Consider the following 25,204-nt stretch of genomic DNA (forward strand, 5'->3'; position numbering starts at 1 on the left):
TCTTTAAGAATACTGTTGTGCCTCTCTACCACCCAAGCATATTGTTTCTTGTTTATCTGCAACAAACATGTCGAAAATACAAAACATCTGGCAGGTTCATTTACAAATTCATTCATTTTGTACATTTTCATAAGCAAATGAAGCTTCTTCAAGTAATTTAGATTAAAAATAGATTGAGAACCTACTTTGACAATTCCTTCATTTCTTCCTCATAAACTTTCTTCCTTTCAGATAATTCCTCTGGCAAGTAACGGACTATCAGTTCTTCTGTAAGGACGGTCTTCTTGTAAGTTCTGCTTGCCAGAAACTGCAAGAAGAGTCAACTCCTAAGTCTGGTAACGAGAAGTCAGGTAACATCTCTTCCTCCCAACCCATCCCCTTTCCTAAGGCCAAGCAGCACATTAGTTCAGATACCAATTCCTCCTCCTTTCCAGCCTTCAGGTACCAAAACTTCCGCTTTAGGATACGAGGTTCACTCCAGTGCCCATTTAACTATAACCCCGTGCCCCTTTTTTGGCAGAAGCTGTACTACCACCAAGAAAAGGCAGTCCCTCCTCGCTTTTGCGGAAGATCTGTGTATTATTTTCACCTAGAGCTGCCAGGTTACTGCTCCCCAAGAAGTACTCCATGTACAAGACGCGTTGTATCTGCTGGAGCAGAAGTTTGGGCCAAGGAGCGACCACTCCTCGTTCACCACAGACAGGTACGCAGACTGGAGAGGTGGGAGGAACAGGACTACGGTTGGGATTCCCCAGGCACGAGCCTGACGTGACACTTGAATCCTCAACTCCTTTCAGCACCAAACCACACGTGTCTTCCAAGGAATGACAAAATATATTCTGGAGCACAAGGTATGTGCACAGCTGGATGCTGTGGGTACTACTGCGTTGTTCTAGTCTGCGAGCAGAGCACAGAAAATCCCCACACATCTGCTTTCAGAACACAGCTTTTCTGCGTTTTTGTGTGTTTTGGTTTTTGTTGTTGTTGTTAATTAAGGCAAGGACATACTTACTTCTGACAGCTTTTCTTTGCAGAGTGGGCAATGTGGATTATGGTCAAGGCAACGCTCAAGGCATTTGAGGCAAAAGGTGTGTCCACAGGGAGTGGTAACAGGTTCGTAGAACAACCTGCACACAAAAACACGGAACAAAATAGCTAAGCTGCCAACATAAACAATGCAGATTCCCAAACTGTGGAAAGATGTAACTAGATCCAGCCACCTCTTCCTTTCCTGCTTTTGTATAAATCACAGGTGACAGTATTATCTAAGGATATAAAAAAGGTTTTCGTTTTTAGAAGTGGTAAACAATGGAGAAAACCACGCATAATGGAGAAAACCACATCTGTAAAGATTCACCAGATGCAAGGTTCAGGAAAAAGGAACAGAGTAATGATTTAGACACTCTTTGGCCGGTTTTCCTTCTGACACCATGAAAATTTTTTTTCCGAAGCTAGAAAACCTTTCCGATTTTAATCCAAGGTCAATCCAGCCATACCTCATGCAGAGGGAACACTCAAAGTCCGACGCATCCACCAGAGTTGTTGGTACCTCTCCTGAAGCGATGACGGTGTTTTCAGGTAAAACATCTGCATCTAAGTATAGTTAAGAAGATGATTACAGTAAATATTTAAGTATTACTGCAGTTTCAAATACAGTTTAAGTTCTTTTGCCATAAAGATCCTAATTTCTCTTTTCTTTTTTAAAGTTTTGTTCCAAAGAAACATATTTTCAAGTTTTAGACTTTCTGGTAGGAAATCTTTTGGAGAGCAGAGGATGATGTCTATGGCCAGAGAAAGCACTTTAGAGCTGAATACCCATGATTTACTCTTCCAAAAATGGTTGTTGGTTTGTTTGGTGTGTTTTTGGTTTTTTTTAAGCCTACTTTTTAAAACACTCCGCATTTGCTTTCCCACCACCATCACCACTCCCACATCAGCCAGGCCAGATGTTTTAAAGTACATTAAGTCCAGAATTTAATTTGTTTACACACAAACTATTTCATCAGTGTTTATTATAGATTTCTCAGCAGGGGTATTTTTTTCTTACAAGTATTCAAAAAAGCTTATGCTCTTCTAGACTAGGCTGCTGTGGAAATCCCACATTTCAGACAGCTTAAACTTTAAGGACTACGGGAGTTGCATTAGCTAATGCTGATTTCACTAGCTCAGCACTCTGCAAACACGGAGACAAAACCCTTCACTTAAAATTCTGCCCAGCCTGGTGTTTTGGGGCTGGTATGTATCCCTGTAGTCAACGCGCTTAAAGGGTACGGGCTTCAAACTTCATAGCAGCAGCATTTAAGCTGAAGAGCTATCAGCTCCAGCTTCTTATGACATTTAGCCAAGCAGATTCTGCAACTTCTTTTACAATCTGCATCTTTGTTGCTCAGCGAGAGTTGCGACAGAGCCACGAATGCTGCCCTCCGTGTCCTTTTTATTAACCGAATTCTTGCCCATTAAAAACAAACGCTCAGCTTTTTGTGTTAGGTTAAAACACTAGGATGTTTTGTTAAAGGATAACTTATGCTCAGCATCTGGTTTATCTCGAGCACAGAAGGGATAGGGGAGGGCACTGGTGTTGTGTGGCCTACGAAGAAAAACAGCGTTATCTTTAACCTACATCTCGCATGTTAGCATTTAGTAATAGCAAGAACCTAACTGTTCATTCTGCAAATAGTAACACGGCATCAGGATCTAGCACAGACCAGAAATTAATGGTTACGGGTAAAAACGCGATCTCTGGCCTTCGCTGGGAAGATACAGGCAGGTCAGATTTCACAATTTATTTACTGAAGTCTGCAGTTCACAGACAAGTACGGGGTTTTTTCCCTTCACAGCAGCGTTATCAGAAACTGGCCATACATTCATCATTTGCAGAGGTGGCAGGCAGGCAGCGGCACTCCGAGTCTTTTAATAATTCAAGGCAAAAGTCAGATTTGTCAAGGAGGTGTTGGTTTGTTGGGTTTTTGGGGTTTTTTTTCCCCTTTAAGGGAAAAAAATGCACACTGGTATAGCAGCATTTTAAAAGCCCCTTTTAACCAATTATTTCACTACTCGGTGCAATATATTGCCTTCAGCGTTTTTATTCCAGGGTACTAAAAACACTTTGGAGGGCTTTGTTAGAAGCTTGAGAAGCATACCAACTGTAAGCACAGCTATCAAGTGACAGAAAATTGGGAGGGGGGCTTATTACCCTTCAAAAGGCTTCTTTGTTTGCTTAGAAAATTTCATGTAAAGTCGCATGTGACTGTTTCTGATGCCAGCTAAAGATTAGTTTTCCAGGCTTACTGCATCTTTCCTTCATATAGAAAGACAACGAAGTTCAGCTATACCTCTGAAACCTAGAAAATGGGAATGGCACCAGCAACACAAAGACTAAACTGTTTAGTGGATTACGTGTTGGAAATGGCCCATTTGAGAAAGAAAAATACAGCGTTCATTGAACCAACTGAAACTGCTCTGGAATAAAGTAAATAGGCTGTTACAGCAGAAACAGACACACCAGACAACAAAATATTATTCCAGTCCCTGAAGGGAATGTTTCATTGACAACTATAAAAACAGAGGAGGAAAAAGGTAGTTTATAATTTTTAAGTATGTGCAAAAGAAATTCCCTTTCTAAGCCACAACACAAACCTTTTTTAGGAATCTTATTGGGGACATCCAAGCTCTGTAAATCCCTCATATCACTGGACAGCTTTCTTTTTAAGCCAACCCCAGGTAAACTGGAGAGAATAGCTCCCAAAGACTTCTTGTTATCTTCAAAATAGAGATCCAGAACATGATGGGAAACAGGAGAATCAGTGCTTCTAAATACGTCAGATTCTTGGGACGGGGTTTTTGTTAACCTGAACACAGTATCCTAAAAAAATTAAGAACAGTTATATAAAGCATAAGACAATTTTGCTTTTTTTTTTTTCTTCCTATTAGTTGTATACATCAGAAATAGATCAATGAGCTTAGCAAGGGAGAAAGGTCCATAGCAAGGGCGGCCACTCTCCAGTTGCATGAAAGAGGGCAACTTCTCTCCCTGCAGCTCCTGTCTCTAGAAATTACGTTCCTGTCAAACTAAAATCCTGAGTGGAAAAAACACCCACAAATATAATCAATCCCCACATGAAGGCATCACACTGTTTTCTGAGTGTTCTCTTATTTTTCTGAGGAAGTACGTCCCAACAAGAGTTCCAACAGCAACGGAGAAACCAGGCTTACCATGAAAGCAAGTCCCAGCATGAGTGCAGACAAAGACAACGTCACACACATCAGACAGATCCTTGTGTTACTTTTGGTACTTTTGTGTTGAACGCTTTTTACTTTACCTTTGAGGACCCAGCAACCGAGCTATCTTCCGCAGCTGACTGCGTGTTTATGCTACTCAGAAATGCAGGTTTCAATCTTGTATGGGAAGTTCGACTAGAGAAAGGTGCTGTTAGACTATCATGCACATTTTCAAAGGCTGGGAAAAACATCTCACACATTATCTAGTCAATTAGAAAGAGAAAAAAAAGAAAAAATTAATTACGACATAGATATTTATGTTTGTACCAACACAGATACACGAACCTCACAGCTTCTGGATGCCAAGAAGCTTGCAGCAACCAGGACATCCTGTGTTCCCCAATGCCCACAGAAAACCTGAATGGCAGTCCCACCACAGACACATCCCAAGGTGCTTTTCTGGTGTCTACCTCCCTCCCCGAAGGCCTCTGCACGCCAGGAGCACCCAGGGCAGCAGTCTGTGGTGCCCTTCGCCTGCCCCTACCCATCTCCACTCTGACCCTCAGACCCCTGTCTCCAGAAGTCTTCAGACCATGCTCTCCTATCAAAATCTGTTGACAGAGATGTGTTTCAGCTCTCCTCATGCTCCGCATTCATCTCTCCTACCCTCAAGCAGATTCCACCCCTAGCTAAAAGCTGTGTAGAGCCTGTTCCTCCTCTCATCAGTCCCCACCAAGCGCCTTGCGAAATCCCCATTTCTTTTTTTAAAAAGCTGCCTGGATGGATCATCACAGAGAACCTGACAACGGTTGGTTAGCAGTAAGTGTGTCCCTTATGGGAAATTATACAAACTGCTACACAGACCGCAGCATTTTTCCAGGACAGAGCAGCTCCCCTTCTCAACACCCTGCCACTTCCCACTTAAAAGTGCTTTTCTGATGGGCACTAAAATTAGGGGCCTCGAGCTGACGAAATCCAGGTATACTCAAATGCAACCGACACACTGCGAGTGTAATCTACAAACAGTGGCAGCCAGACCTACAGATTTGCAGTGGAATCCAAAAATATTCAATCCTTCTGGTTGAGGCATCAACAAAACCCAAGAAGTGCCTTGCACAGTATAATACTAATAAGGTTTACTGGAAAATCTACTAAATCAAATTATCCTTTGGTTGTTTACTATCACCTGAAATAACAAGAACTTTACTTAGCTGCAGGAGTAAGAGCAGCACGATGGCCAAGAAGCAGCCAGTAAATACATTTTATACCTTTTGGGCTTCTTTCTTCATTGAGCTCCATTCAGGATTTAAGGCAACACAGTAGAGAAACTCCTTCAACGCTTCCTCAGTCCTTTCCAATCCAGAAAGAGCTTTTGCTTTCACATAATGGCCCTGTTCACACAAAGGAAACGTACAAATCTAGAGATCATTTCTGAAGTGGCAGCAAGACACCAGCAAACGAACCTGGAAGTTCACATCATTCTGCAGGTGAAGAATAACACACGTTTTGGGTAACAACCAAAGGAAAGTCAGTCCCTCTTGCTGAAAGAGGATCTCCCAGGAATCCACTGCTCCTTTCCTCGGGGAAGACCTGATGCAGAATGAGGAGGGGTATTTGTCTCCCCAGGGACCAAGACTACTACTTATCCCACCAGGCTCAATACCCCAGAGAACAGTTTCACATACCAAGGCAACCTTAGCCGTAATGAAGCTGCATGGGAAAGGCGGAGGCGTGTGGCAGGCTGGAGGTGGCAGCTGAGGGAGCAAAAGATTGTAGGTTCAGGCCACTCTCACTTCTGCTGAGTGTCTTACCAGGACAGAGATGATTTTTCACCTCTTTTACTTGGCTTGATAAGACCAACAACATTATGAATTTAGGGCAATTTCCCAATGCTTAACCTGAAACGTTTTAGCCCACCCTACCTCTCTCACATACTAGAGTAACAGATCCATGGCCAACAGGTATGGTAGTCAGCCTGGGGACAAGTCCTACTTTACTTCCTACTACTAGCCAGAGAAGAATGCCTCATCTCCGAATTTCCCCATGGATACCAATTTGCAGTTCAAATCTGACTGTGGAAATTACTTCCTTAATGATGAAAATAAACTAAGTGTGCATTTAAACATTTGCTTCTTGCTTCTTAGACAGAAACGTGCTCTGCAATTCCACCTCTGATCTACATGAGTATCTCTAGGCTGTGCTGAAAGTGGAATTTCACTAGTCCAAGAGACTGGCTAGATAAGCAAATACACTTTCCTATTCTTCATACTAATGCCAAAAGACCTGGTATCACATCATCTTCCCGAGTAGGTACGTCCCTCACTCTTTCAATATAGCCCTTCAAGCTGAGGCATGTTGTGATCTTTACCCTTCTACTGTCAGGAAGAAGGCGGCTTGTACCAAAAGCAAGTTACAGGCACTGTGTAGGACAGGTTAATTAACGAGTGTCATTTGGTGACCCTAACAGAAAGACTCAGTACACACCAATCTCTCAAGGTGAGATACATTTTTCTTTTCCTGAGTGCAAGGGAAAGCTTGCTCAGCTTTCCTGAGCTGGGCTGTCTACAGACAAAATACATAAAGATCCAACACCAGAAGTTAAGCCCAGGGACTAGAGGCCCCTACGCTTCAGAGATTACCGCGGCCACCTTCCCTTTCCTATTTTCACATGGCCCTGACAAGCATCGGATTGAAGGGTAAGGTCCAGGCAGGACCTCGTGCAGCAGGCAGGATCCAGGCAGGAGGGCATCTGCTTCTATCTGCCACATGAAAGTACAACTGGAAACTTCTCCCGGCCTCAAAGTGTCTGAGGACCTGGTTTTCACAGCAACTGAAAAGAAACCAACTTATCTATTGCTCTAATGACTACAGTGGACCCAAGAGCTTCACCAGTTAACTCAGCGAGCTATTACATTTCAGTCATCAATAAGCCAAAAGGTACTGGTAGGTACTGGTAGAAAGTTTGCCTCCCAGGAACTACTCCCAGAATGAGTTTAATTTTATGGTCTTTTTAAATTTTTTTTAACTACACAGCTCATGTTTGAGCTAATCTCTGCTCCTGGATGAGATGCTGAAAGATACAAAACAAATCAGATGCCCAGAATTCCTGGAGAACATGGATTCTGGATTAGCACAGCTTACGTGGAAGTTCTCACACACACACGCAAGCACACAAGTTAAGTGCGTCTGTGACGCTGCTGGTTATGCCATGATGACAAATTTCATTTTCAGTTAACGTTCTTCAGAGATTTGATTAACGCAATCTTTATCCGCCTACGACTGACACACATCACATTTCCATGGATTCAAGGCAAACAGAGAAGACACTTCAAGAAAACATTTGAACGTGCATAATCCATCCTTCTCCCTCTGCACAGAAACCCAGCCAACGCCACCCGAGATGGATCCCTGACTTGACGAGCAATGATCCTAGACAGAAAGACAAATTGGAGGCGGGGGGGAAGATTATGAACTGCCTTCAAATAAGAAAGGTTTTAACGGGTGATGAGACAGATAGCCTTCAGAGACAAGTATCTAACTTGTCAGAAAATAGATGCTTCAGACAGCACCCCTCTGCTCACCCCACGTCTTCCCCAGCTGGAAACAGAGCTAGCTGCAGCCCCCCCCCCCCCGCTGATGCAGGCAGCCAAGGGGTTCATGCAACACCTCCTTAGACTTTGCAGGGAAGTTCTGCCTAAAATCCTTCCCCAATTCCCCATGCTACCCTCTTCTCCAGGTAGCACCTGGGGGCTTTATCTGGTCAAACCTGTGCTGCAGTTTTGCTACCGATGGGTAAGGAACTGACCAGAGGTGTAATCCTAGGTGGGGCGAGCCTTCAGACACCCAGCCTACCCTCAGGCGGCCAGCGGTAACAATGGGCACCACGTGCTTCATCCATTTCTCTCTCATAACATCATTTCTGATGCTTGTTTCAGGCTACCCACGACCAGTGCTCCTTATAGCACCTCCTTTCGTTATGAAAAGAAATCCCAACCCCCTCTTATGAATCACCATGACGCAGGTAGGAATCAGAGATATGAACTCTTAGTATTACAGGGGAGGGAAATACCAAAAGTAGTCTGGGATACTCCTCAGAAAGACACGCTGGCCAGCAAGCCAGCAAAGTCACCCGCTGCCTGGGACACATCATCCCAAAGGGAACCACAGGGCCATCCCGGGCTGCCGGAGCCTGAGGGACCCAATTCAGCTGCCAAGCAGGAACACAAGCCCTAACACATCAACAGGCACCAGCACAAACAAAACCACACCACCAGATGCCCACCACTGAAATCCCACTGGCTGGAGACATGCTTAGCACCTTCCAAGACTTGTCCTATGAAGAACTTAGCTTTCAGTAGACGTTCCCAGCCCTATTAATGCTGCAATGTTCTTCCAACAACATCCTCAGCAGCTCTGTCCCCACCACAGAGAGAAGCCCCAAGAACAAGCAGTTTTCATTTTGGACTTTACTATATGCAAGCACCGTACCGCTGGCCAGTGGGGTTTGTTTCGGCAGAGGACATCTGCGTCGTGGAGAGCTTGCTGGTAGTTTTTCATCGACGTACAGAGTTCTGCTCGCTGTGCTATGAGTGAACACTTGCAAGAGGCTGGAAAACAAAAAAGGTTACAAGGAGCTCCATTAAAAGAAGCGCTGGTACATGTTAAATACAGTAACCTAATTTCCAGCCAGAGTAACCTAAAAAGCACTGCTGCACAGTGGTTACATTTATACTCTCTTATAATGGAAAAAAGACGAGTCCTTCCTTCTGCCCTTCCTAAAATATATACTTCCCACCCTGGAAGCAACCTCTATGTTTTATCTAGCAGGACAGGTTTCATATTAACACACAGGATGTCACCTGCTCTTTCCCTTACCTGGCTTACAGGACACTTAAGAAAACAAAAAGCCCTCCCCCCCAGTGTGCCTTCGCTTAAAAGAAAATAGCATACGCAGAAGTCACCAATGCAGGATGTCAGCTAAAACACTTCCCATAAACCACTCGTTAAGAAAAAAGTATGTAAGTCCTCACATTTCATATCCACTTGCCACCTGTGTACCTTGCCCTCCTTTGGGCAGGCAAACCTCTCACGATTGCATGCACTGCCTCAGTACCCACACGTTCATGAACCGTTCCGTTTGTATCGATTACGAACACCTCAACATTATTATTCCATTCTTTCCTAAGGTCTCTATAACACATTTTAAAATGGAAATCTTTCTCCAGCGTAAAACGTCACAGAACCACAGAAAAACTTTGGCTGATCCATGTTCAGCTTGTCCACCAGGATCTCCAGGTCTTTTCTGCAGGGCTGCTGTCTAGCCCAGCCTGTCCTGTTGCACGGGGTTATTCTGTCCCAGGCACGCTCGCCTTTGCTGAAGTAGGCAAGACTGGTCAGCCCATGCCACAGGTTGTTGGTCTGAATAGCAGCCCTGCCCTCCAGCACATCAACCACTTCTTCCTTCCCCAGTTTGGTGTTATGGACAAACTTGCTGACGGCGCACTCTGCCTGCTCATGGAGGTTGTTAATAAGGTGTTGAACTGCGTCAGACCCATTACCAACATCTCAGCAATGCCACTGATAGCCCTCAAGCCATTAACCACCATCCCGTGCCCCTGATGGTCCAGCCAGTTCTCCACCTCTCCCCAGCTCGGCCAGGAGGATGCTGTGGCAGGCTGCGTCAGCAGACTTGCAAAAACACGGTAGGTCCTAAACAACACTCTGCCTTTGTCTACTGAAGCAGTTATCTCATCTTAGGAGATGATATGTAAGTGCGATTTTATCTTGGTCACTCTTGACTTTCATGTGCTGCAAAAGGCCTCTGGAGGGCTGTAAGCTGGCTGCCGGACGGTGGCAGCTAAGTGCAGTAACCCTGACCCAAACGTGAGCTCATTAAAACTATCATAACTGGGATTAAACTTTAAAAAGGCTCCAAGGTGTGCCGAGAGACACTACTCTCATTTCTACAAATTTTAAACTTCATCTCTTCAACTCAACACTTTTCCTGCAAGCGTCACCTCCTGCACATCCCTACACAGGGCTCGTCTCCGCACCTCTCCTGCTCTGGCTTCACCGTTTGCACCTCACTTCAGCCCGAGCCTCCTAAACACATCCTCAGTAAGATCACATTACCCATACGAAGCCTGGGCACACACGCACGGACACGCAGAATAAGCACATAACCGCTGCAGGTGCCACCATCCATTAAGTTCAAGCACCTACCAGGAGGGACGGCCCAAGATCACGTCCCCCTCCTGCCTCCTCCCCTCCCTTGAGCTGACGCTAGCGCTCGTGCAGCAAACCAGGTTTGCGTGGTCACACAGAGAACCAGAGCAAGCAATCAACTGACTGAAAGCTAATTCAATAAAAACAAGTATATAAAAAAGGTTCAAAGAGGATCGGTTTCCCCTCAACTGGTTCACTGTACAGCCATGCAAACACGAGTGCCAGGACAAGGGATGAGAAAGAAAGCAGCAGCAAGGACTGCTGCCTTTTTGGGCCGTAGCATGGACTGATGCCAGACATGCTAATTGCAGAACGACATACCAGGGGTGATGCTGCCCCACTGGTCCCAGACACTGACGGCTAAAGGCTACACCTAAAATAAGGAGCTTTGCAAAAGCTAGTTCACACTGTGTGGTTCTGTGCGGGTTGTTTGTCTGGTTTCGTCTTGGTTTGTTTTTTTTAACTATTACACATGCGGACTGCTGCAGTGATCCACATTTCTAGCCGATAACTCTTCAAAAGACTGCAAGTTAAATGAAATTGAAAATAATTAAACTCAAATCTTCAGAAGCAAGTTTTTGTTTTCTTTCAGTAGATGCTCAAATATTAAATCATTTAATTTAGCTACCATTTAAACAGTCTATGTCTTCTGTTTGTATTAAATATGAATGCCTACTCTGTATTTCCACCACGGTATCTGGTGCAGGGTACTTGTGCAGAATACGCCGAGGGAGGCGGAGGCAGTAAGCAGAAGAAGGTGCCTTGGCAGCCAGGCAGAGCGTTGGGTGGGGTATTTATTTGGCAGCAGGGGGAAAGGAAGCAGTGCGAGATTAGGGGGCAGGCAAGCCAGCTTCCTGCTTCTGTTCACTAGTGCACGTTGCAGCCACGCCGGCACTTCCTAGCGCTTTTCAGCACACAATTCAGCACGGTTCACACATTCCGCAGGCTCAGAGAACAGCTTCATCGGCTCTTTTTTGGGATCTCGTCTCCACTGCAAAAAGTTTGACATGCACACAAGAAAAAAGCCACTGCAGACCACAATGGTGTGGCAAAGGCCGCCAGTCATCCCGAAGCAAAGTCCAAAGGCTCTCACAATATAAGGGAAGATAACAAGCTACTGTAAAAAACGAACCCCAAGGCAAACCAGAAAAAGCTACATTTATTCACAGCTTGTACCTCTTGTTCAACGAGTCTCAATCAGAAAGCATAAGGTGTGGCCCATCTTAATGAGTAACTGGCAAGGAACGTTTAGTTAACACAGAGAGAAAGAAAAAGGGGGTAAAAAAAAAAAAGGAAACAAAACCCAACAGCTTTGCTAAAGAGAGCACTATTTATGAGACTACAGCGTAACAGGTTTATCTATAGGGAGACGAAGCAGCTAGACAAGATGCTGTAGCTGGAGCGGTGCCCAGCCGCCTCCATCCAAGCTCACCCCATCCGGGGACACGGCGGCACAGCCCCACAGCTCCCGGCTCCACACCCGACCTGCGGCCGGTCCCAGGGCAAGGCTACACGGACTCAAACGTCACACCGCGGCATCAGCCGGCTGACTCCAACTTCGGGTACGTGCGGAAGCGGGAAGAAAAAGCGAATATTCGGCCACAGCCTAAAACACTACAGGGGTGCTATAAGCACCGTGATACCGAGTCGTTCCATGCCGCTGCCTGTGCTGTAGTGAAAAAAAATTAGTCACAAAAGGTGGATGGAGAGAGCTCGAGGCCATAAAGAGTTCGTGAATGCTGCTAGATGCCGGTGTACTATAGTAACCATCAAGTTTATTTGGAAAAAAAAAAAAAAGTCGCACAATTGCCAATAGTTTCTTTTAAAATAATGCACCCATTCTTTCTTCTGGAGGTTAAAGGAAAAAAAAAAAGATTTCTTTTATGAAATAACTTACTATTTCAGGCCAAATTAAAAAAGAAAAGCATAGAAAAATTTTACTGTTTCCACAATACCAGCAGATGGCATTTCCTGAATCAAACTCTTCTGGGAGCCCGCAGCTGCACAGCAAAATTTATGTCCCTGTCAGCATCAGGGATCCACTGCTGAGGCTCCCGGGATCTGCGGCTCCAGGCAGCCGGGACACAGAGTCTTCCTCCGAGCCGCAGGTCCTGGGAGCATTCCCACACCACTCCCTCCCTCCCAGCCAGAACCCCAGGGCACCAGACTAACCCTGGCCCAAGCAGCACCCAGAGCTGAGGGGCTTGGTGGCTCTCCAGACCCTCCTTAGGGCCACCAAGTATTGCCTACCCTGACTGTGGTTGTCAGCCTGGGTTTTCCAAAATCCTTAACTTTCCGCTCACACCACCTTTGCACTCATCTGCAGATGTTTGTTAGATTGTGCTTTTACTTATGCAGAAGCTAACACCCAAAATTACTTTTCCAGATATGCCCAAGCATTCAAGTTTAAAAAAAAAAAAACAAACAACAAAACCCCCCAAAAAACCCAAACCACCACAAAACAACCTATGTTGCTTGAGTTCGGGAGGCCGACAGAAGAACAGGACTCCCCAAAATCTCCTTGTGCCAGGAAGGCAAGTACAGCAACTAAGAGAATTCGCCAAACTGACCGCAGATGATGATAAAACTTTTACTGTAATAAAATACTGCTGAGATTTCTTCCAGGAACTCAGTACAGAAAGAACAAGTTTAAAGTTGCTAGAACTCCCTAATCCTCCTTATCTGACATTTCTTCCTAGAAAAGCACGTTTTATTCAAATCTATTTCAATCCTAAGCATATTTTCTGAATGCATGAGCAGTACTGAAACAATGTCATCACAAAAACACCTTTCAGTCTTGCTAGTATGAGCCAGCCTGTGCAGGACGTCGGGGAAAATTTTTCCCACATATTAAAGACACTTCTGCCCCTGGAGAGAAGAAGAAATTTGGCTTGCTTTGTTGTGTTATGCATTCAGTTCTGAACAATTCAGCACTGAAAGCCTTTCCATAAGCTTAAAAAAATAATACAAAACATTTATTTTCAATTCAGTAAGAAATTAGCAAGATTTAGTAATTAACTGAATAGCAAGCTACTTTTTCTCCTCCAAACTTCATGCAAGCATGACAAGTCCGCCCACAAAAAAATGGATGCACAGGGGTTGTTGTTGGGGGGGGGGGATGGCGGCAGAGGAGGGAGCATGCTTGATAAAATAACTAACAGGAGCAGTAAAGACATTCAGGACATGCAAATAAAACTTCATTCCACAGCAAAGACGAAAACCAGGGTCAGCTTCCCAAAACTGATTAAGAGGGACAACGAACACGATAGCGTACTTGCAATTAGCAAGCCCACAGTTTCTCACATATCAATCCACCTTAATTGGATTAATAACTGGATTTAAAAAAAAAGAAAAAAATCAGTATTTTCTGAATATCATGGCTTTTCCTCCCTGCATTTACATCACTGGCAGTCTTCAGGAGGTGAAATAACCTAAGACCCCAGAGGAAGCGTGCAGGAGGTGTTAGCGCACAGAGGACGGAAGGGAAGATGCCTCTTCCTCCATCAGCCCGCTCTTACGACCAAGTGCCCTTCCGCTGCCATTAGGAAGCGGGCACTTGTGAACAGTACTCTGCAGGCAAACGTAACACCTATTTCCACCGGGTGACCAACGCTGGCAGACATAGTGGCATGCAAGTTTAGGAGTTCTTGAAATAACTAGTGGTGAGGAAGAGCAGTAGTGCAGGGCAGCACCGTCCTCTGCTCGGAGCCTGCACCACCAGGCAGCAGCTGGTTTGCACGTTCAAAGGCCTCCTTCCTCATCCACGCTCAGGCTGCCCACAGACCATGTAACAAAATGCATCACCTCCTCTGATGGAGTCCATCTTCCATCAAGCTCTATTTATTTTATTTTATCTTCATGCAGATCATAGAATGGTTTGGGTTGGAAGGGACCTCAAAGATCATCGTTCCAACCCCCCTGCCAGGGCCAGAGACGCTTTCCACTAGATCAGACATGAAGTAGTTTTCTTCCTTCAGAAGTGCCCATTACAAATTTCAAAAAGCCGCCCCAAGCCAAAGCTCTCTCCCCCGTCACCTCCACGGGGAAGCCGATTCGGACACCACCAGAGAGCCCCAGTACGGCTCGTCTGCACTATGCAGCCACCGAGCTGCTCCGCACCTGATCCGGGCTTCACCTCTGCACTTCACCTCTAAGCGCACAGCGCACCGAGATGAAAAAGCAGAGGAGATCTATTTAAACCGGGGTGGACAAATTGCAGCTACCACTTCGCTAGCAGGATTGAAGCGGCAATGCTCTCCCCCTTACCTTCCCACCCAAAGACACAGGACATCCACCCACCTGCTTCTTTGCCCTACAGCACACTTGCTTAGGTGCCCTCTGGTCTGGGGGACACGGAGACATCAAGAAACTCCCTCATATTATCACTTTGACTGAGAGAAAAGACACTGGCGACAGATTAGCTGGATTATTCTTAAGAACATACAATTCTAAGACTGAACTAACTTCTCTCTGGGCCTCTCTATTTTGCTGTTCAAAAGCCCAGACCTAAGAACATAGATTTTTCTGTGTTCTGGACAAAATGCTTTAGGTTCCCACCAGTTTTATTTCAGGCTCAGTAAGTCTGCAGCTAGGAAGCTCCATACGTTACTTAAAGCTGGACTATCATCTCCACTGAGCACAGCTAATCACTACTCCCATCATTACTCAGGAGAAACACCGTAAGGAAGGTTATACACTACCTGGAAGAAGACCTGCTACAAAGAAGGTGCAGCTAACTTTGCACCCTTGTTTTCATGTTGTACCTCTACCCTCATGAGGCAGAAGCACGTCAGACCGGTTACATTAACCCACAGTTTACTTTGCATTTCCACAACTGCAGAGCCAACAATAACCTTCTTTACAAATCCATTAAGTGATGAATTGCATGGTACAGCACAAGTCCTCAATTCAAGGATGTCCCAGCAGAGAACTAATATATTAGATCATTGCTCCCTCCTATCCAAATCCTAATCTTCTGAGACTTTGCTAGATACGTGCTATTCTCTCCAGATAGAACAGCATGAATCAACACCTCCTCCCTGTATTTTCAGTTCCCACTCTACTTTTTGAACATTTGGGCACTGCTTCAGGTGACGTACCCCCAGTCCATCCGTGCTTGGCACTAGTATAATAAAACCATGAAGTACAGAAATGTGACTCATTTTCCATGCTTACTAGTTCTCCCAGCATTTAGTTAGGGGTTCAGGTAATGTTTCCTACCAAAGTCTCAGTCAGAGGTACAGAGAGTGTCCCAAAGCAAGATGCCTGCAGATTCAAGTATGAAGATGGAACAAACAAGCTTCAAAACCAAAACAAGGGGGGGGGGGGTTTAACCCCAAGAGGTCAGTCCCCTGCCTGATCTCCAGAGCACCCAAAGAAAACTTCTGACCCCCACAGAAACACAGAGCCGTGCTAGGTGCACGTGAACCTGTGATTTCAAGGAGATTCCAAAGACACCTTGTGCTTCACAGCCAGGGGGGACCAGCCAAGTAGGTCTGCCATGGCCATAGCTAAGAAGATCAATTTACAGCCAGATATTCTATCATAATATGACTTTACTGGTGATAACCTAGTTGCTGCCTTTGTCACAATCAGTACATAAGGTCCATTTCTACCAGTTACTCTTCAGGTATCTACAACCTCCTCTTTTTCCAGTTAAAGCTTATTTCAGCCCAGAATTTCTGACTCTCCAAGCTGCAAAAAGGACCTTCTTGTTTCTCAGTTACTCCCTCACTACTTCTGGCCTCAAATAGAGCCAATCACTTAATACACTTGTAAAAGTGAAAAAGAACGGTGCAGTACCCTACTAGTTTTAAGATTAGGAAGCGTAAGTCAGTTCTATAAATGTCTTCTTCCAAAAGCAAAAGACATCCTGTTATGCTTTATCACAGCCAAAGAAAAAGAGAATATGCTGTTTGAAGAGACTTCAAAAATTCTTCAGACTTTCTTATACGTATGTATACTTCGTTCTCTAGGATTGCTGAAGGAGTTCAATTATTTATAGGAAATTACATCTGGGTTACATACATAGAGGGCAATACCCTATCTTAAGTAGTACACAACTAAATTACATGAGCAATGTTAACTACTTAACCACACCCAAAGACTGTCTACTATACAGCATGGTGCCTCTTGCCCCTCGTGCCCGTGCTGGATAAGCCTCCTGCCCACCACGGCCCCAGTCCTGCAGCCCGGCAAAGCCCCTGCCTTCAGCAGAGCCCCTGCAAGAGGGCAAAGCTTCTAGAGAGCCAACTACAGGGTTTGAGCTTTCAGCCACAAGCTCTTTACAAATACGAGCGCCTGCTCTGAAGTACTTGACATGTTTCCAGTAGTGTCATATATGAAATATTTACTACTATTTTTCAAGTACTACCTTGGTTAAAAAAAAAGGAAGGGGAGCTGAGGGACATAAGTCTGAAAAATATTTTAAGTTTAAAAATAACACTCAGACTACTGCAACAGTCTCTAGGTAACCTTGACTCCTACTTTTACACATTTTTCCGCCCCTGTAAAACAGAACAAACAGGTTTTGGAGATACACTTTAAGCAGATTCCAAGAGACATTTTTACAGAGGGATGGGAAAATTCCTTTTTCGGCACAAATCCTCTAAGCAGCAAGCATCTACTAACGTTTGTAGCATGTAATTTCAGAAAGACTACCTCTCATTCTTTACTTAGAAGTCATACTTTCCTTTAGGAGCACCAAAATTAAATATTCTTCTGATAAATTATTAAAATGACTGAACCATTTGCTGTTTGCAGTTCCAAGAGTCATGACAGCTGTCTACCATGGTGCTTGCCTTTTTTTTTTTTTTTTTTAAATGGCTGGTACAACATCAAAGACTTCCTCCTTTAGTACTGGAAACCAGAAAGCATTCCCAAAACCCTGTGAGGAAGGAAGATTTGGGCAACCTCTTTTTTTACCACATCAGAAAGACAACCAACCTTATCTTCTAATAGCAATCTTCTAGAAATAGTGCACAAAAGAGACTAAAGTGTACTTAATACACAATTTGCATGTAGGTGCATGTGGACACTCTCTAGCAGCTTTCTCTGAACGTGACCTCAGCACAAGTGCTTCACTAAGGACTGCAAGTCCTTAGAAAACAGCAGCAGAATTAATAAAATGTATACTATAGCATCAGACACCTTTATAAAAATTTAAGCACGGCTTTCTGGAGTTCAGCAGCTTCCCTTTGCAGACAGGGACTCCTCTTTGCTGTTTCTGACCTTGACCTTTTCCCATGACTAAGAAACCCTTCAACCATCAGGCCTGCAGTAGGACAGTACCTAGAGGATGTTCCACCACCCCACCAACAAATTCTGATCATTGTTTCCCCCTTATCTGAAACAATCCGGAAGCAGGCTTGGAAGGAAAATACAAATAATTTGGTGGGCATGGCAAAACACTTGCCCATAGCTCTCTTATTCGTGGCTGTAAGCACTCAGCTCAATTCCCAAGACTGCTTGGTTGGAAGTTCACCTATGCCATGCTCTCCAGGAAGCAGTGCAACCTCACAACCTGGCATTTACCTAGCAAGAAAATCCATGGCAGTTGCTCTTGAATCAATTTGCACTGAAGGTCTATAGCTTTAACATCTTGAGAGCCAGTATGGAAGGGCAAGAGATGTAGCAAGACCCTTATTTTCTATGTGCAACACTGCTAGGGTTTTGGGTTTTTTTTTTACCTGTTTGAGAGTTACCAATGTAAAAGGGAGGCAGAAAGGAAGGAAAAGCCAATGATGCACATCAACTACCCACCTACCTAGCCAGTTTGCCAATAGTAGCGCAATTGAATTTGTTTCCAGAGACACTGACGTGAACAACTGTCTACATTGACCAGAGGAGATAGGATAGGAAAAGAAGGCCATGATGGTTTACAGATACTCTATATTGAGGCCAAACCATCCCACTTGCTAGCCAAGCAAAACAGCAGCTACAAGCTCAGGAGCATGGAGGCAGCACCAACCCCCTCACCACGCAAACTCAGCGCTTGGCATGGGATGGCAACAGGGGTACGGGGACCCCGAGCAGGTGAGCCCCCAGCACACTACCTAAAACAGCCCAGTGAGCAAGCCTGGGGAGCAGGAACGAGCACTGACACCATCCCAGGAGGCTCCATCTGCTTGAGAACAGGCATATTTTGGCCCGAGACCTTGTCCTCACACACCTGATGCTCCCTTTACAGCTCTTCTCTACTGCCTCCTGGCCTGCCCTGCCCTCTCAATTCAATTCTTATGAAAGGAGAATCTGGAAGGCACCAGATAAATTTCCATGAATTGCTTGACCACAAAATAAGTTAGTGCTGAGTGGCCACATTAAGATTTCTTTTGGATCAGGCCAATTTATGATGAACCTCTGATGGGATGAGAAGAGAGAAACCTCCAGAGGTCTGCCCAAGAGAGGCAGACCATCCTCTTTCCACCAAAGCTCAGGAAAGCTCCTACAATGCCCCAAACACCATCCTGTGGGCTGGGGGTCAGTGTGCAGCTCTCTGCCCCAGGAAATGAGAGATGGAGCATCTCCAGCCCCCAGCAGCATCTCCCTTGCTTGCCCTGCGGCACGCTATTTCTGATACTACATCGGGCTTGATACAAACTCGCCTCCTCTCCTTGGCCTTTCCTGCACAGTCCATTACCCACTGGAAGCAGAGATCCACGTAGAGGACTTGAGAAGAAAAGGCCCCCGTTGCACATACACCTATCCTGATCTCCACTGTGTTTTTAAAACTCTCTGATACAGCTGAGCTTTATCTCCCACATGCTTACTCTGAACCCACTGGGGCGTGTGGAATTAAAACGCTGGGCATAGTTATGTGCATCAGCTTTTCCTCCCTCCCAGGAGAAACCTATTTCTGCTCAGAAAGAGCCCATCACACCAGAAGTAAACACAACCACTCCAAGGGATTGCTGCAGCTTCTGCTGCTCTCCAGAGACAGCAATGCTCCTCAGGCTTGGCAGGCTCCAAAGGGACACTTTGCAGCGGTGGGTAATTACACGCCGGAGCCAACGTGCCTCACACAAAACTGAGGTGTGCTGGCATGCCGGTGTCCAGATACGACGTGTGCCAGACACGGGAGCCAGACACGACTGCACAGCGTGCAGCAGGCAAGCCAGCAGGAGCCGAGGCACGGCCATCCGTCCCCATCCAGAGCAGCTCGTTCGGGTTAGGGTCAGGCGTCCAGCGGGGACACGGCACTTCCCAGCAGAGCCCCAGCCCTGCGCGCAGGCTGCGAGACTGACGAAGACTTGCAACTGCCGGCACAGAAACAACGGCAGCAGCAAGTGCCACCGGGCTTTTTACCTCCGAGCGGGCACCTTCAGGCTTACTGACAGGAAAGGCGCAGGATGCGAGCAGGCTGCCTCAGTACAAAGGGGGGCACAGAGAAATGCTGGCTGCAGGCACGAGCCGCTGCCACCCAAACCCCCTTACGCTCTGTGTGTGCTTGCTTACGAGCGTGCCCACACCCCGAGGAGAGCTCAGTCTCCTTCAGAGCCATAAAGCATCTAATTTTAAAGCCAGACTAGCACAAACTGTACAAGATGTTTCTACTTGGCCTGCACAAGACAGCTTTTTTTTGATAAATACTGTTCCCTAAGAGTGAACTTTGTTGTCGTGCTCTCACCCCTGCCGTGATACAATCTTTGGCCGTATGCAGTTACACATGGTACTCGGGAAAAGACCTATTCATTATCTTCCCTATGAAGCAACAGCCACCTGCTACCTCTGTAACTGGGAATTGCTTTCTAGATCTAGAAAAGAACAAAACAAAACAGACTCCCAAAAGCACATCATCAAAATACCCATGTTAATTTGTCACTGAAATCTAGCTTCCTTTAGTTTCAGACACACAGCTTGAAGGGTCTATATGCCTGGATACACAGAAACAACTGTACTCCCCCCCAGGCACAGTCCCTCCAGAGAACATCTCCATCAGAGAGCAGCAGGTGAGGGGGAAAAGGGTGCAGAAAGCACCTACTGCACAAAAAAGCCCCCAAACCAACCAAAAAACCCCCCAAAAAACCCCAAAACACCCCAAAAACCCAAACCCCACAGACTCTGCACCCGTATATGAGCATATATTTCATTTTAATTGACTTAAGTGTTCATATAATCAGATGAGTTAGAAGAGAAGGGATGGAAGAGAAGAAGCCCACCTCTGATTGCCCAGCTCTCTGAATTTCATCTGTGTGGGGAAGAGTCCCGAGAGCAAGATTTGGACAATACTTGATATGATGGCTGAAGAGCATAAAGCTTGGCACAAAGAGCGATCCAGCTGGAAACAAATGCTTCCTTTCAAGCAGCCTGACATGTGCTTGCTTTGAAGCTGGGGTAATTAGATACCTTGCAATAATGAGGGATCTATTCCAATGTTTATGGTAGCAAAAAAGCCAGCGACTTTGTTTAAAACAGCAGAGATCACCAAGCTGTGGGCAACTCAAGAAGACTAGAAGGATCAAATAGTAATAGCTGATTTTCTCAAAAAGAACAACAAAAAACCCCACACAACCACCCTTGAATCCACTGCAGACTCCAGTTAAGGACAAAAGATGAACATACTCGCTAAGGGTAAGCTTTTGCAAGACTAACTAGTTCAACTGGAAGAAGCTGGCAACTTGAAGGCATGCAGACCTCTTCTGAGACCTGAAATCAGGATCAGATATTCCAAACTGTATTACAAATAGGTGTACTGGCTACATGACAGAAGCCTTTGATAGTTTAGACTTGAAGCACCTCAGGAACTAAAATGCAAATTAAAAGACAGAAGGTCACAACCAGAATAAGAGAAGTGATCTGTAACTGGAAAACTTGCTTTAATATTACATCCCACAAAGCTAGTTGCTGCAGATGGAGCAGGAAAAGTACTCCACAAGAAACACCAGTAAAAAAATCCCACTGAACAGTACGTCCTGCCAAGAAACCTGGAGTTTTACCTAACTTTATACAGCAATTGTATAATCAATGTGTTTGTGTGCCTTCAGTCTCTAAAAAGAAATTAAAAGGATACCCATGCCCTTGACTCTCAACAGTAATACATAAGCATTTGGAGGTTAAAAAAACCAGTTATTTTCTCACACATTAAAAGCCTTAAATACCTGAGAGTGGCTCATAAGCATTTCAAGTTGCCCATATGCTAACACTTAAGTAGTACTGAACAGTTAGAGAACAGCCATGTTTTTCTTTTTTTTTTATTCCCCCCTATTTACTGCAATACTTGGCTGGAAAGCCTGAAGGCAACTCCAGCAAGCCAAAAGGCAGTACCTGATGAGCATGTGGCAAGAATTTCAGAATGTGAGGCTCAGACAGCAGATCGACCAGTGAAAAACAGCATTGACACACACGAAACAGGAAAAAAAAAAGGTGAAGAGCTGGGGGGTGGGCTGCCCTTATGCAACAGGAATTTGGATCTGCTACCAGGAAGTTACAACATGTCAGCCTATGGTTTTAGGATTTCAAAAGCTAGCAAGGTACCTGCTATTATTTTTAATTAGAATTAAAGAAAAACAAATCTTAAGTCATTTTAGCAACACTGACAGAGCGAGGAGTTTCTGAACAGATTCCCGGCATGGTTGGGAAATCACAGAAGACAGAAATAAGGACACTGGAAGAGAGTTATCTCAAGACCCCAGTGCACAGCAGCCACGGCTGGAGATATGTGCTCCAGGGACAGGACGAGGAAGGACAGGCTGTGCGAGAGCACTAGCAGCACACTACAGTTATGGTCTTCCCACTCCTTCCACCCCTGTGCAGACACAGCAAGAAGCACACGCGACAGTGAGCAGCAGTTCTCTAAAAATCACATCAAGCACTTATTTCATCAATAAGATGCTATTTTCCCCAGCAGTGGGACCCTGAACCCAAAACATTAAGAGGCTCCACTAATGAAAACTCGCTGTATCCACCAGTGACCTACATTAAGCCTCTCCCCTCCCTCTGCTTCACCTTCCTTCCTGGGCTCTCCATCCTGCCCTACTTTAACAGAGATTACTTCAGCTAAACCATGTAATGGTTTTATAGAGAGGACTCAGCTAGGACTGAAAACTTGTCACTTCTAGCTAGAAAAAGTCGAATAAATAGCAGAACTAATGTTTTCCACGGCCAGCATCAGCTGTGAGGTGATAGTAGGCTACACTATCCCAAACACATGAATCTCAGACGCCTATCATGCAACCACAGAAAAAAAGAAAGAGAGTCAAGGACTAGCATAATAATGATGTGTTCTTCTCCACAGCAGCCAGGAAAACAATTAAAAAAAAAAATCACACAGACAATTGTCCCTAGATGTAAAAACTAGGAAGGCAATTTTACTCAAAGTAGGGAAGAAGCTCTTCCACCAAGGAGAGACACAGGTTTCCCTACATTTCATTTGTCTTCCGAAGAGATTTACCCACAGGATCTCACCTCTGTTAACACCGCTGAGGCTTTCTTCCCTCTCCCTCCCCAATTAAACCAGACACCCATCCTGCTCGGACCAGAGGAGTGGCAGATCCCGGGGGATTTGCTGAGATCCCAGCTCCATGCGTCTCTCCAGGCGGTTTAGCTACTCATGGTGCTGTACCACCCCCACCACTTGCAGAGCAAACAAGCTGGGAGCACGCACGCAAGCATTACTATAAGGCTACAACCGAGCAAGCAGGATCCACCTACTACTCGTCGCACAGACTGAAAACAACCTAGCTTTGATAAACTAAGGCTGCCATCGGTTTGGCTGAGGAGGAAGGCAGACCGTGCCATTTTTTATTTAAACCCAGGCCCTTCAGAGAATACCCTGCACGCAGACATACCGCATGCCTATAAAGAGGTTACACTCAACATATAGGCAGGCGATCTCCACAAGTCAAAATGCAGATTTAGTTTGAATATTTTGCATAGCATAAATGTTCTGAGCCTTTATGCCTACCGCTATTTCATTAAGTGTTTTCAAAGGCTACGTTTTGCTGAAGATGCAACTGCATGGAGCTGAATGAATTCTATCCACACACGGTTTCCTCTACGAAGCCGCAGGAGGGCTTAACACGACCACTACTACTGCGTATCCTTTACTAAAAGATGGTTTCCCCACAAATAGGAAAGCGGGTTTTCTAGAAATACTGCATAATGAGTCATCGACTGCAGGCAGCTAAACGCCAGGCACCTTCTGAGCAAGGACAAAAATAACAGCGGAACAAAAATAGCCATTCACTTGGGGGGCAGAGGCCGGTGAGGAGACCCGCTGGGAGGATTCATTCTCAAAACTTCCCCCAGGTGCCCTCTCCCACCATTCGCCACAAGTCCCCTCCCCGCCCGGCTGCTGCTGCTGCTGCGGGGGGACACGCAGCCCGGGGGCCGGCGGGCAGCGCTGCTCCCGGCTCGCCCCCTCCTCCTCCTCCGCCCCCTCCCGCCGCCGCTCACCCATCTCCAGGGCCTGGTTGTACTTCTCCAGGGCGGCCGGCAGCTCCTGGCGCTCCCGCAGCGCGTCGCCCTCGGCGCGGAGCCGCCGCGCCCGGCTCTCGGCGCCGAACCACTTGTGCAGCAGGTTGCCCAGCACCACGTTGACCCGCGGGCGGGCGGCGGGCGATGGCGGCGAGGCGGTAGCGGCGGCCGGGGTCGTCTCGACGGGGCGACGCGGGCGGTGGCAGCGGCCGCAGTCGCCGGGCTCGGCGCAGCGGCGGCAGTGGGTGTGCCCGCAGTGCAGGGTGACCGGCTCGCACAGCAGCCGCCGGCACAGCGGGCAGGCGAAGAGCTCGGGCGGACGGCAGCACGCCGGGTCGCCCAGCCCCTCACCCTCCGTCCCGCCGCCGGGTCCGCCGCTTCCCCAGGGCGGGAGGCGCAGCTCCTTGTCGCGGATGCTCAGGGCGAAGCTCTCGGCCAGCTCCCGCAGCTCCTCAGGCCGCAGCCGCGCCAGCCGCGCCGCCGCGCCGTAGGCGTCCAGCGCCTCGGCCATGCGGCCGGCCCGCGCCAGCGCGTCGGCGCGGCGGAGACACAGGCCCCGCTCGGGCTGCGGCAGCCCCGCCAGCTCCGAGCCGTAGATCTCGGCCGCCAGCTCGAAGTTGCCGCCGCGGAAGGCCTCCTCCGCCACCTGCAGCATCTCGGCGCAGGGTCCCCCCGCCGCCGCTGTCGCGGCAGCGGACCCGGCCCCGGCCCCGGTCCCGGCGGCGGGGGGGGGCAGCGCGCAGGGCCCCGGGCCCAGCTCCATGCCCGCGCGGCGCCGCCGGCCCCGGGCCGCCCTACTCCATGCCGGGCCCGCGGCGCTGCCGACTCCGGCTCCTTCCTGGGAGGGGACGGCCACGGAAGGGAGGGAGGGGGCGGGTCACATCGCTGCAGCAGGGGGGCGGCTCCCGGCCGGGAGCGGGGGGGAAGGAAAAACGGCGGAGGGGTAGGAGAGATGGGGGGCGGCTCGTTCCGCCCCCGCGGGCCCGGCTCCCGGCTTATGTAAGGGACGGCCGGTTGTGTAAGCCGCCTCCGACCGCCCTCCCCCGGGGCGGCGGGGCCGAGGGAGCGCTCCTTCCTTCCTTCCTCCCTCCCTCCCTACGGGCCCGCCCGCCGCCGCCGCCGCCAGGTGCTGGTGCCGCACGTGCCCGCCCGCCGCCGCGCCGCCCCGCCCGCACGTGCGCCCGGCCCGCCGGCGCCGGCGGCTCGCGGCTGGGGCGGGGCGGGGGGGGTTTCCGCTGTGCGGCTCCTGCCGGGCTCAGCCTCTTCCTTCCCGTTTCCTGGTGCCTGGCCCTTAACCGCTTCCTCGCCGGGGATGCCTCCCCATCCCCCCGCTGGGTGCGGCCGCGGT

At 47.3% G+C, this 25,204-nt stretch overlaps 1 protein-coding gene across 2 annotated transcripts in view; it reads right to left on the bottom strand.

Moving 5' to 3' along the window:
* The window catches only part of LONRF2 (LON peptidase N-terminal domain and ring finger 2), a 35,161-nt gene extending 10,201 nt beyond the window's left edge, over nt 1–24,960 (bottom strand). The window contains exons 1-8 of one of the 2 annotated variants that reach the window (XM_075738078.1): nt 23,836–24,960; nt 8,707–8,825; nt 5,487–5,609; nt 4,320–4,481; nt 3,637–3,862; nt 1,497–1,593; nt 1,013–1,127; nt 186–307 (exon numbers count right to left, since the gene is read on the bottom strand). In XM_075738078.1, coding sequence (XP_075594193.1) covers nt 186–307; nt 1,013–1,127; nt 1,497–1,593; nt 3,637–3,862; nt 4,320–4,481; nt 5,487–5,609; nt 8,707–8,825; nt 23,836–24,619 — 1,748 coding nt within the window. In that variant the 5' untranslated portion in view covers nt 24,620–24,960. The remainder of the gene's footprint in view (nt 1–185; nt 308–1,012; nt 1,128–1,496; nt 1,594–3,636; nt 3,863–4,319; nt 4,482–5,486; nt 5,610–8,706; nt 8,826–23,835) is intronic. The other variant, XM_075738069.1, reaches the window with a different exon arrangement.
* Between the last annotated feature and the right edge of the window lie 244 nt (nt 24,961–25,204).

This window comes from Balearica regulorum, chromosome 1, assembly GCF_011004875.1.
Source record: "Balearica regulorum gibbericeps isolate bBalReg1 chromosome 1, bBalReg1.pri, whole genome shotgun sequence".
Lineage (NCBI taxonomy): Eukaryota > Metazoa > Chordata > Aves > Gruiformes > Gruidae > Balearica > Balearica regulorum.